Source organism: Ochotona curzoniae, unplaced genomic scaffold (genome assembly GCF_017591425.1).
Source record: "Ochotona curzoniae isolate NIBS_2020 unplaced genomic scaffold, NIBS_Ocur_1.0 contig_883, whole genome shotgun sequence".
NCBI lineage: Eukaryota > Metazoa > Chordata > Mammalia > Lagomorpha > Ochotonidae > Ochotona > Ochotona curzoniae.
The window spans coordinates 50635494-50648626 of NW_024466599.1; the positions used below are offsets into that span (position 1 = coordinate 50635494).

Consider the following 13133-nt stretch of genomic DNA (forward strand, 5'->3'; position numbering starts at 1 on the left):
GGATTGGGGGCCACCATCAGCGTTACCACGGCTTTCCCGTTGACACCGTCCGTAATTGCACCTGTTTCCTGATAACACTTTGGTTATAAAGTAATCTTCACTTAACATTCGAGCATCTTAAACTGCAAGGCCTTCGCGGGTTGCACACTCTCATTTTAAAACGCCGTTTTTGATTGCCATTTGGGGTACTGCTGAAGTTTTATTTCATTCTGTATTCGCACGTTATCCACCCTGAACTCTGTCCGTAAGGCCCGTGGGTAACAAGCTGCCATCCAGTCTCCCTGAGCTTGGAGCATTTCCCCCAAGTGGGACTGCATCTGTCAGCCCAAGTCCCACACCCCACCATACCAGAGAGACAATGACCCCAGCTCCCCTTCCAAATGATGGATTCCAACGGCTAGTTCGGCTTGTCCCTTTTTTAAAAAACTACATATAATATTCACCCGCTCATGCAAACACCACTGCCTTGTACCAGGACCTAGACTAAGAAACCATGTACTTGCACCTCATCTTCCTTTCCATCTACTCTAGACCTCAGCTCCCTCTCATCTCCCTCCTCCACCCCTGACCTGACTCCTAACCAGCATTACCCTGTGTTGCCTGTTTTGGACCACATGATGCAACCATGCAGCATGCAGACTTCATTCACCTTTGGCAACCCAGGTGCTAGAAACTGCTGGCAGTCCAGCTGGACCCCCCCAGAATATTCTGATGTGTGCATAACTTGATGCTGGGCACAACCTTAAGTTCTAGAGAAGTCCCTTTGCAAGGATGAGAACGTGTATCTCAAGAAAATATTTCAGTATGGGATCTTACATTTCTTTCAGAGTCTGAAAGACACATTGTTTGACACAGGCCTCCCTGAGAAGCAGACATTACAGACACAGTAGCACCATCTACAGTCATTGTTTCTCCTGGTGGTGCCTGGCACTTGGGTTGCAGGTGGCAGACCTTCCCCTTATCCTGATTAGCATGCAGCTACAAAGTTTCCCCTCTCAGCCAGAATAAATCACAGGTCTTTAGTCTGTCACCTTTACCAGCCAGTTGGCCAGTTCAGAGCTTGGGTGTTCCCAAGCCTCTGATAAGACTCCCAGAGCAGCCCTGGGAGCAAAGCATGCCCAACAAGAATTCCTGACAGTTCCTCTTTTTGTCACACTGTTCCAGTGTTAACCTAGTTGATTGGATAGTCTTTTGTGCCCATGCTAATTTTAGCTTAGTTGATTGGGTAGTTTTTCTTGCCAGCATGAGCTTAAACACCCCTGACAGTGGCCATTCCATTTGGGGCTGCTACCCTCGTCCACTTGCAGTAGTACAGGACAGTGCAGGCTGGTGAACAGACTCCCAGGCTTCTAAGAGTTTGCCTCCGACTCACTGTTGGGATACAGTGAGTCGACTAGCAATACAACATTGTGCGAAATCTGTGTACGTTGTCTGTGACTGTGGATTGTTCATTCCGGGTGTTTTATGTTCAGCTTTAATCAATAATGCCAGGGTCCTAAAAGGGGCTGCACCAGTTTCTACTATCAGTAGTGTACGAGTTTTCATTCTGTGTCCTTAGTAACTGTTGAAATTGTTTTGTTGTAGCTCATGTCTTTAATTCAAATTTTCTAGTATAACTCATGATACTTAAAAAATCCACTTGCCTTACCAGACATAGTGTTTCCATTAGAAAATATGGGCAACAAGGGTGTGTTTGGGGCAGCAGTGAAGATGCTAGTAGGGCTCCCAGTGAGGGATTCCCAGTGTCCCCTAAAGTGAGGGGCCTGGGTTCAAGTCCAAGCTTCACATCTGGTTCTAACTTCCTGTGAGGTGCACCATGGGAGGCAGCAGTGATAACTCAAGTCACTGGGCTCCTGCCACCCACAGGGCAGACCCAACTGAGTCCCAGAACTCCTGGAACTGTCACAGACACCTGAGGGAAGTGGACCAACAGGGGCAACGATTCCTATCTTTGCCTTTTAAATAAGCTATTTCTAAAAATGTTAATGTTTTTAGCAACAAATGAGGAAATGGTTATATTTTTAAATGGATGAATAAATCAGTACTTAGAAGTGACCACATTTGTTAAGTAAAATAAAAACAAAAAGATTGCATAATAAACAAGCCACCATTTGATGAAATCTTCATGCACTTAAACGTAGGTCTAACTTCAAATTGAAAAACCACCTAATGGCCTTCATCTTTTCATATGACTGACAGCAATCTACTAGGAAAGAAAGATGTCAGCTGGGTGTTCGAGGAACACAGAGAAGCACTGCTTAAAAAAACAAACAAACAAACAAAAAACCAGAACAGGTCACACAAGCAAGTTGAGCTTGGTGGCCCAGCAGAGCAGGAGCAGCAGTGAAGGGCAAGTGCCTAAACTCAGACAGTGTCTGCCGCTGGAGGGCCAGTTGGGTGAACTAGGCAGTAAGACAACTGTGGCCTCCAGGGAGCACCTCTATGGCAGATGAGGCCATCAAGAGGGCTTAGCTGTGGACAACAAGTATCTGGGCTGGCACGGTTGACTCAACAGGCTAACGTTCCACCTGCCGGTGCCGACATCCCATTTGGGTACTGGTTTGTGTCCTGGCTACTCCATTTCCCATCAAGCTGAGCTGATCCAAAGCCAGAACCAGCTTCTTCTGGGTCTCCCATGTGGGTGCAGGATCCCAAGGCTTTGGGCCATCCTTTACAGCTTTCCCAGGCCATAAGCGGAGAGATAGATGGGAAGTGGAGCATCCAGGACACTAACTGTGCCCATATGGGATCCCAGCACATGCAAGGTGAAGATTTAGCCACTGCGCCATTGTACCAGGCCTGTGAGATGATCTTTGGTGCAGCAAAAGGTTAATATTTTGACTACCACCTTTTGGCATGACAAAGATGGAAGACAAAAGGTGACAGATGAGGTCAAACAGAGCCACCAAGGAAAGAACTGGGAGTAGCACTTAGTGCCTGAAAAGCCCCTAGGTGGGCAGGACTGGGAGTGAGCCCCGCACGCCCTAAGGAAGGGCAGTCCAGCTGTGGAACAGGAGAGGTGAGAGGGTCAGAGCAATGCTCACAGGGAATGGGGGAAAAGGCGATCAGTGCTGGAAAGATCAGGAACAGACCCAGGGCCACAGAACTGGTCATCACTAAGATGAGCCAGGTACATTCCAACAACTTGTATGTGTGGGGTGGGGAAAGAACAGTGCCAGCAGTGCCAACAGCCAACAGTGTGTCAGCCTTCAGCTCTTCCTGGGGACCCAGAAGCTCCTCAAACTGCAGCCTGGACGGGATGCAGTCTTGTTTTTAAAAATTTATTTCTTCTTATTGGAACCACAGATGTACAGAGAGAAGGAGAGACAGAAAGATCTTCCATCTGCCACTTCACTCCCCAAGTGGCCACAACAGCCAGTGCTGAGCTGATCTTAAGGCAGCACTCTGATCCTGGAATACCACAGCCACTCTGAACTGGAGCTGGAAGCCCCAAACTTTATGGAGCGCCCTAGAGAAAGCAGGGGGACAAGCTTTCCTGGGAAATCTTGGTTACCATGAAGCTGAGCTACAACGTCACAAAACTGTTACAGGAATGAGCAAGCACAGTGTGCTAGAAAAAGCTCTCTCTTAAATTGTAGATATGGTTGGGATCATCCTCTAGGTATGCTCAGGAGGGTTTCCACTTCTTAGTATACTCCATGACACAAAGAAGAATTTTGCAAATGTGAGGTTATATCTGATACACTCTGGAACTGGAATCAGCCCTCACTCTTCCTTACCTCAGTTTGGCTGAGAGCTGTAACCAAGCAACCAGTAGAGCTTCCAAAACGAGGGAAATTTTCAAAAAGCAAGAAAGGACTGATTCTGGCACTCCAGATCTCTTGAGGATAATGAACTGCTAAGGCAAAGATACTTCTTTCCCTCTTTGAAAGTAGATTCAAGGATGCTTAAAATATTTTATTTTAAAAATAAAATGGGTTCATAAAGTGCAAGAAGAAAAGTCTTTCCCTCCAGTGCTTTATGTCCACCTGCAGAAGCTGTTGGAAACAAAGAAGAAGGGGAAAGAATTAGAACGGCAGGACGACGCTACGGTGTCCCGAACTCCAAGATCTGGTGTCTTGGACAAGAAAAAGGGAGGCGCTGGAAACTGATGGAACACGGGCTGGGATGTAAGGCCCCAGAGTCCAAGCCCCCGCCTGCCCTTTGCTCTTTCCGGGCCTCTACCACTTAAAAACTCGGATTCGCGTTGGCAAATCTCCATGCCAAGGGCGTCATCCGAAACCAGGATGGGGACCGGAGGGAGGAGGCAGAAACAACCTCCCCTGCTTGTTTTATTCGATCTCACTCCTTCCGTAATATTTTCATCTCCAAGCTTAACGATATCAGGGCATGCTAAGCCATTCCCAGTGAACACCTGCCGTGAGCTAAGCGGCAGCCCAAGTACAGGCTACCCCGGAACACCAGACTTCCCTTTCCTTGTGTGACCAGAGCCTCCATCAGACCCTGCCCAAGGGCTCACCGAGACTCCCGGAGGACCCCGGCGCGGCAGGTGGGGAGGGAGAGCAAGCGTGGCTCGGTCGTGCGCTCCGACGCAGCGGTCAGGCCAGGTCCAGCTTCTTCTGCATCACCGCCAGCTTGTCCTGCAGCCGCCGCTTCCTCCAGTCCAGGTAGCGTCTCCGCAGCCGGTTCGCCTGCCAGCCCACCAGCACTCCCGAGGCGAAGGCCACCAGCACCGACACCTGCAGCGTCCTCTCGGACACATTCGCCATCGCGCCCGCCCGAGGAGCAGCTAGCGCGTTCCGGGTACGGCGCCGCGCCGGGGTCAAAAGGCGCGGGGCGTTCTCGGGCGCGGCGGACCGAGAGGAAGTCAGGGGGCGTGGCCCTCCGGGATCGCCCTAGGCCTCCCGCGGGTCCGCTGGGAACCCACTGGTGGTGACTCATTCCGGCCTTCTGAAAATTCTCCCAGCTTTTGGCTGGACCGAGGAAGGCTTTGGGCCACCCGCCTCTCTCCAACCGAACAGTATTTGTTGTTTCACGTTAATCAGATATTGCCTTTTGTTATTAACCAATATTACCATTTCTTTGAACAGGCTGCCAGCCTGTGTAACTTTAAATTTTTCTGATAACTTTTTTTTTAAAAGTAAACAAATAGAAACAGATGAAATTGTTACTGCTCTACTATGTTTTTCTTACTTCAACATATATCCTCCAGGGTGTTATTTCAACGTGTAATCAGCTTTAGATTTTTTAAGATTTATTTTTATTGTAAAGTCAGATATACAGAGAGGAGGAGAGACAGAGAGGAAGATCTTCCATCCGATGATTCACTCACCAAGTGACTGCAACCGCCGGTGCTGTGTCAATCCAAAGCCAGGATCCCGGAGCTCTTCCAGTTCTCCCATGCAGGTGCAGGGTCCCAAGGCTTTGGGCCATCCTCGACTGCTTTCCCAGGCCACAAGCAGAGAGCTGGATGGGAAGTGGAGCAGACAGGAGACTAACCTGCACCCATATGGATCCCATAGCATGCAAGGTGAGCACTTCAGCCTCTAGGCTACCATGCCAGGCCCCATTATCATTACTATTATTATTATTATTATTTTTTAATGAAACATTTGGTCCCTTGGATACAACAGCCTCATGTGGGACTGGGGGCTACCCGTAATGGACAACCCAGACTCTCACTTGCTCAAGGAAGACCATCTGATTGCTTGAGAAATAAAAACCCACTGGTTTATCCCTTATGTGCCCACAGTAGTGGAGACCAGGCCAGGGCAAAGTCAGGAGCAGAGAATGGAATCCAGGACTCCCATGCGACTGACAGGACCCAGCTTCTAGAACTGTCACAGCTGCCTCCTCCTCTGCATTGGCAGGAAGTGAGAAGCAGGAGCTCAGGCCAGGCCTGGAAGCAGGTGCTTTACTGCCTGGCTCCAGCATCTCAACCATCAGACTCCCCAGTCCCCATGGGCCTGCTCTGTTCCCCAGCATCAAGGCTGTCGTTGTTGGTTAGTTTCCCTGCCTGCTGGAAGGTAAACTACTTAAGGATGGGGATTGGGGTCTCCCGTGTTTCCCGAGGAATCCCCAGTGCTCAGAACAGAGGCCTGCGTATAGCAGATACTTGGTCCATCTTCGGTGTTGGCAACAGTGAGGAGCAGTCAGGGAAAGCTTCCGGGTAGACAGACACACAGAATCTTGACAGATAAAATTAGGACAATCTGAGACTAAGTGTCGTCGGTAACCTCAGTTTTCCCATCTGCTAAGTAAGGGATTTGGGCTGACTTCATACCTCTCAGACACTGCAGAGGCCATTTTGAGGGCAGCCTGAGGCTGTTCACGTAGGCTGCAGCCGTTGTCACAAATTTGAACCTCATTTGAAATTCTAGCCTTTGGACTAAAAATAAGCTGGGTCATCTACGCTGGAGCCTTAAATGTCGGACTCATTAGGCACGCAGAGCAGTCAGAGACTGTGGAGACAGCTTTCTCCTAAGGGGGAAGCCTTGTCCAGTGGGTGAGGAGAGCTGCCAGGGGCTAGGGGAGGCAGGGGTCTAAAGTTTAAAGAAGCAGTGTGCCCCAACAGGAAGCTTGGTAATCTTTTTCCTACACGAACAGCTTCAATGACATATTTTAGTGCACCTGATAATGATATCTTAACGGGGAGATTTGCATTTGAATTGAGACTGACTAATCAAGTATAATGGATTAACTGATTACAAGAGTGTCTTTTGAATGATGCACTACATGCTTCTGCCTGGCACGGTAGCCTAGCAGCTAAAGTCCTTGCCAGGTAAGTGTTTCATCCTCCCCTAGATTTACTGTTGGCTACATGGCTGGGCTGCCTCAGGGCCCGTTTTCTAAAGTTCCTGGGGTCAGGAATCTCCTGCGTTGTCTCCGTTCTTTACAACTTCTAAGCTTTAGTTTCTGGATGCAGTTTGGTTTTCAGGCAGAGGTGAGCACAAGCACACAAGATTGGAACGTTGCTGTTATTTTGCTTTCCTACATGTGTCTTTTCTCCTTTTCTGATCTCTATCTCTCTCTCATCATCATCTGCCATTCCTATGCTTTATCACGTTTCCTGTCCCATTTCTTCTCCCTTTGTGCATTTCACTCTGTTCTTCCAAGTCTACATTTCCCCCAACTTCTCTTTTAAGCAGTAAGAAAAATATCCAGCTGCCTACCAGACACTTGCACATGAATGTCTAAAGTTAAACGTGTCTAAAACTTGTCTGTGTGTTCTCCACCTGCGTCCATTCTGCCCGGCCCAGGGAGGCTGACCCAGGCGATCACATCACAGGGCTGCTTTGTACTCTGCTTCTGGTTGGTTGCATCCAGAGGGAGCCCCTTCAGGCTATTAGAAGGAGGAAGGAAAGTGAATGTAAGATGCTCTTACATCCGCTAATGCAGACCTTTGCCTTCAGGGTTGCCTTGTATTGGTCATGTTTCTTGATTGAAAATTATTTCTCTTTGAAGGCAATTGTGTCAACATGAGAAGGGGCCCAGTAACTGTTCTTCCAACCTCACCATTCCTCTGGGCCTGTGGGTCCAACAGCATTATCGGTTCTATTTCTTGGGTGCTGCAGTGGATTTGTGTTCAATGGAACAAAGGAAATCCTGGCTATCCAGGGCCAGAGGGCAATATTTTCCTGTGTGAGATGATAAACAGAGGAGTTTCTCAGGCTACTGTATCAGAGATCACGCACACTGGTAGGTTCTTAGCCCAACCTGGCTTGGCCCACTTGCTGTCCCTATAGGTACAGTGGCCTTGCCTGATTGGCTCACATTCATTCCAGCTCTTACCACTGGGTGCTACAGACCAGCCCTGCCTGGTCTGACTATCACGTGGTTCAGCCAGTGCTGGGGCCTAACATAGCCTATCCTACACCCCCTCTGGCTCTTGTGAGCACCAGTAGATAGTGGAATCTATTGCAGTCTGGCATACTGTAGACCCAGTCCACATTCTGTTGCCAGCCGCCTCTGTACGTACTGGCCACATGCCGTACCCAAAATGGCGCCAGCCAGAGAAGCCACATCTTGGTGTTTGGTGGAGAGTCACGTAGCTTTCGCAGTACTGCGCAGGCGCCTAGCGCATGCGCAGTGAGCTGCGGCGCGGCAGGCACGTAAACACTGGGACTGACGAATCCAGTCGCCCAGAACCCTGCGTAATCATGACGCCGACCTATCATCGGCGGAGGCGGGGCCAGACAGCACATAAGAGCAGAAAGCCTGCCAGGGTCGGAGCCCTCTCTCCTCCTCATCTTGCTGTGCACAATAAATTTTACCGCAGAAGACTTCACTCGCGTCTGCGTCTTATTGCTGGGCGGTAAGACACGTGGGCACGACAACATTCATGCTGAGAGATACCGCGACCATGTCCAGCCAAGTTCGCCACCCCCATTCTGGCTCTCACACTCAATAGTGGGAACTGCAGCCCAGCCAGGGTGTCACCTTAGCTCCCCAACCAGGCTTGTTCCCAGCCATGGATCTTGCAGTTGCATGTTGCTGCGACCCCGCCCTACATGACTGATTCCCTGTTTTGGCCTTTGCCATTGGGTGTTGCAGCCTGACCCCGGTCCCCCACTACCAGATTCAACTCTTGCTGCCTAACCTTGTCCTGCCTAACCTGCCCCCAGCCCTGGTTTTCATGCAAACTGGTAGATATGATAACCTAACCCAGCAAGGCCTGCACCCCATCCTGGCTCCTGCACATGCCTGTGTGCTAAGGTTTGGCTCAGCCTTGCCAGATCTGCTCCCCATTTTCCTCTCCCCAGCCAACCCACACACCTGGTGACAAGTGGAGCTGCCTTCCTCGCCTGGCCTTGACTCATGTGCTCACCAGCAGGATCTATAGCTTACCATGGGAATTCTCCAAGTCCCCCCCTAGGCCCAATCCCATATCCAGATTTTGTGCATGCCAGTGGGTGCTAGGCTCTTATCCAGCATACCCCAGCCTTGGTCTTGGTGCTGGTGGGTGTTGCAGACATGCCTGCTCCACCCCCATTTCTTGGGTGCACCTGTAGGTGTTGCAACCTTGGTCTCCCCAGCCATTCCCAATACCAGTACCTGTTAATGTCAGTGAGTTCGATGGTCATATCTGGTTTGGCTTGTCACCACCTCCAGCTCATGAGCAAAGCAGCAGGCATTGCAGCCCTACAATGGTGAGATACAACTTCCCTACAGACTCTGCACTCAGGCCTGCTTTTCTCATTGCTGGCTAGTGTCATAGCGCAACTTAATGTTTTTCACCCCCTGTTCCATCACTCACTGTGGTCAAGCCCTGCCAGGTAGATCCGTCACTCCTAGCTTTAGTGTGTGCCAGTGGGTGGTGGTCGGTAGTGGTCAATGCTAACTAGCCCAAGTCAGATCTCCCACATGGGTAGGTGCATTGGTTGACTTAGAAGGGTCCTCTAGTTTCCCTTGGTCTCAGCCCCCTTGCTTACCTACAAGTACAGTAGCCTTCTCAGAAATCATATCTCACCTGCAACATACTCCCTCAATGGTCTTCCTTCCTCACATTCCATCTCCCCTTCTCTGAGCACATGGGTTCCTTACTCCAGTCTGCTGTCAGGGTAGCAGGCTGGCCTGGATCCCTGCCCACCCACCCAGGATCCAAGTGTATGCACAGTTCCCCAGACCCAGTTCTCCGGCACACATGCTAGCCTGGAATTCTATCCCTCTGCCTGTCTGAGACCCAAGCATGTGCATGGATCTCAAGGCCCACACTAGCGTGCTGATCTGGGATCCTATTGCCCACCTGCCTGAGACCCAAGCACACTCACATGTCCTCAAGCCTGCTCTACCAGCACACCTCTATCAGCATGCCAGCCTGGGGTCCCTACTCTTCACCCTGTTCACCTGCTCAGAACCCAAGCACCTCTAACTCTGCATTTCAAATAAATAAATAAATACATCTTTTTTTAAAAAAAAAAAACCTTAGAAAGTTACCACATGTGACAGAAACAAACCATTTGTCTTCTCAAGAGGATGCAGTGATGTGGCAATTCACACAAGAAACAGTTACACTGTTGCAGAGTGGAGAGGGATCACACTGGACCCAATGGTAAGATGGTAAGCAGGAGTCTTTATTGGCCAAGCTTTGTGACAGCAGCTCCCACCGCACTGCAGGAGCTACTGCACCAAGCAACCAAAGTCAGGGGGTTTTAAGCTCTTATCCTTTCATTAGATTGAGAATTGTGTAGGATAAACAAAGTTTCCATGCATTCAGTTAACTGATTGTCAGAAGGCAGGAAGCGAGCTGCCAGGGCCCGAAGTTTCCCCGTAGTTAATTAGTGTAAAGTAGTGCAGTGGGAGGATAGTAGAACCTGAAACCAGTTTCAAGAAGAAATAGGAAGAGTGGGGGCACAGAAACTCCATTTCCATACTGACCATGCTGTCAATTAATCCAGCAAGTGGGTGCTAAATACCAACTGTGCCCCACCACAACACCAGGAGGTCTGAATCATTTGTTATATGCTGGTGGGAATTTTGTTTTATAGCTTCAGCTACAAACTGGGGATTCAAAGATGGTTTCCCAAACCCCTTCTTCCATCAGGTGCTTGGTAGCCTAGTGGCATGGGACAAAATACAAATACATCCTCTGAGACACCATGCAGCTGTTGTAGCGCACAGAGAGAGAGAATGTTGGAATTGAGGGTGAACACTCAGGCGGCTATGACATGCTAGTCATGACCACTAAGAAGTGTGGCCAATAGCAGTTCTCACTTTAGGGTCTTTTAACTTTTGGGAGCATGGTATGGTCTTGAAATGCAAGCCAGGTTCCAGTGTTTGTTTCCCATGCTGCAATGTGAAATGGGTTGACACCCATGTAGGGGCTTACAGGGATTTCCGTTTACTGTCTCACAGGCTGTATGTCAGAAGTCCAACAGCGTGTAAGGGGCTCCCAAAGCTGCCAGGAAATTGTCAGCACAGCTGTGTTCCTTTCTTGAGGCTCCGGAGACTATGCTTTTAGGATTACTCAGGCTGACCCAGATTCTAGCTCCTGAGGAGGTGGTTTCCTCCATTTGCCAGCAGCCACATCCATGCCACCAGGCACATGGCACTCATCAGAGGCTTCTAGGTGCTGTCATCTTTCCTTCCACTTCCCATGACAGCTTTCAAGGGTGCAGGTTATTCCACTGGGTCAATTTAGCTGCTCCAGAGTGACATTCCTATTTTAAGGCCATCTGATTAGTAACCTGAATTATACCTAAGTCTCATTTGTGCCCCAAGTGACAGAACTGATGCTCTGAAGGTTAGGATGTGGAATCTTCCAAGGGAAACCATAATTCATTCATTCTTTTCTTTTCTTTCTTTCTTTCTTTCTTTCTTTCTTTCTTTCTTTCTTTCTTTCTTTCTTTTTCTTTCTTTTCTTTCTTTCTTTCTTTCTTTCTTTCTTTCTTTCTTTCTTTCTTTCTTTCTTTCTCTCTTTCTTTTCTTCTTTTCTTCTTTTCTTCTTTCTTCCATCTAGAGGAGACCATAATTTTATCTACCCCACTGTCCTCTGCCAGATGCCACTGTGAAGGTGGCAGCCAGTTGACATCTAGCAACCTCTTGTTGGGTTAATTGACAGCACAGAGAGCTTGGCAATGGAGGTTTGGCTTCCTGCCCTTTTTATCTCCTCCTGTGCTAATTGAATGAACAAAACCAGCTCGGTGTGATAGTGTAGTGGTTAAAGTCCTTGCCTTGCACACCAAGATCCCATATGGGTGCCAGTTCCTATCCCGGTAGCCCTGCTTTCCATCCAGCTCCCTACTTGTGGCCTGGGAAAGCAGTCAAGAACAGCCCAAACCCTTGAGACCCTACCTGCATGGGAGACCTGGAAGAAACTCCTGGCTCCTGGCTTCAGATTGGCTCAGCTCCAGCTGTTGCGGTCACTTGGGGAGCGAATCATCAGATGGAAGATCTTCCTCTCTGTCTCTCCTCATCTCTGTATATCTGCCTTTCCAATAAAAACAAATCTTTGGGAAAAAAAAAAAAAACCTGGCTCCGTCTTTGGTGCCTCCTTCAAGCCATTCAAGTTAACTAACAGTGCGGACATGGCACTGGAAACTCTGGCCACCCAGCCCCTTCTGCCTCCAACCATGCTACTTCAGGTTAGTTAACTACAACGAAACTTTGGGCAGCAGCTCTCAAGCGGATTAGAGAATGACAGCTTTAAAAACCCTGAACTTCTGTGCAGAAGTGCAGTGGCTTCTAGAGTGTAGTGGGAGCTGCTGTTTCCTGTCAGTGTATGGTTGTATGCAATGTGTTGTCTCTTATTCTTTGCAATAGCCTGTATATAACAAGGAATCATGAGGGACCACATGGACTTGGGGTACATGGTGGTGTCCGGGAGACAGCACGGCGTCCTGCCCAGGTTTAGGGCCTTTCTAAGATGCTCCAATAAAGTTAGTTGGCTACAGGAACCAGGATACCGCTTCTGCTGACCAAGGCTGACCTACAATTAATTAGCATCTTTAATATTTGAACCCATGACCAGTGATTATTATTTTAGAAAAGTAAGGAAAAACTTTATAAAAATCCCAATTTCTGCATTTTCTTGAAAATTAAGCAGCAGTAGCAACCCTTTGAGGTCAGGCTGGAACCGGGGAGACGCCCTCTCTGGGAGTATCCAGCCCCCCCAGAGCTGCTGCCGCCCCCATCATTGGCGGGGAGGAAACCAGGAATTGCTGGCACCCACCAGCCAGCGGGAGCTTCTGCACGAAGATGAGCTCTTTTAATTCTCCCAACAAGCCTGGGAGGAAGGAATTCTTTCTGGCTCCACTGATGAGAAAGCTCCACAGCGTCCCGCGTGCAAGGCGCACAACCAGCGACCCCAGCCACGTCGGCCTCTCCCCTAGCCACCGCCCGCCTGCGCGCTTCCCCTCTCCTCCCCCGGGCCCCTGGCGCGTCCCCAGTCGCCCCCGCCGGATCCACTTCCCCGCCCCTGGCCGGCCCAGCGCCGGGAAGGGAAGGGGCCGGAGTCGGGGAGCCCGCCGCGCCTCCACCACCGCCTGTCCTCCACTTTCCGTCTACCCGACTGCAACTGCTGGCCGGACCCGATCACGTGAAGGGCCAAGCGCTGCAACTGCGGTGGCCGGGCCTCGTGCGGGCCCCAGCAGGGCAGAGTCCGCCGCGGCCACCCGACGCTACTGCGTTCCTGCGCTGCACCCGCGAGGCCCGGGGTCGCCAGCGTCGCAGGG

General features: G+C 49.9%; 1 protein-coding gene across 1 annotated transcript; it reads right to left on the reverse strand.

Moving 5' to 3' along the window:
* Positions 1-3903: 3903 nt before the first annotated feature.
* MTLN (mitoregulin) lies at positions 3904-4762 on the reverse strand. The gene is made up of 2 exons (XM_040994081.1): positions 4481-4762; positions 3904-3998 (listed from the first exon to the last, which is right to left on the reverse strand). Exon 1 carries the CDS (start codon positions 4728-4730, stop codon positions 4560-4562), a length of 171 nt encoding a protein of 56 aa, XP_040850015.1. The 5' UTR covers positions 4731-4762; the 3' UTR covers positions 3904-3998; positions 4481-4559.
* Positions 4763-13133: the final 8371 nt, after the last annotated feature.

Excerpts from the sequence above, each read along its gene's own strand:
- MTLN (XM_040994081.1), bottom strand. The coding sequence starts at position 4,730 with ATGGCGAATGTGTCCGAGAGGACGCTGCAGGTGTCGGTGCTGGTGGCC.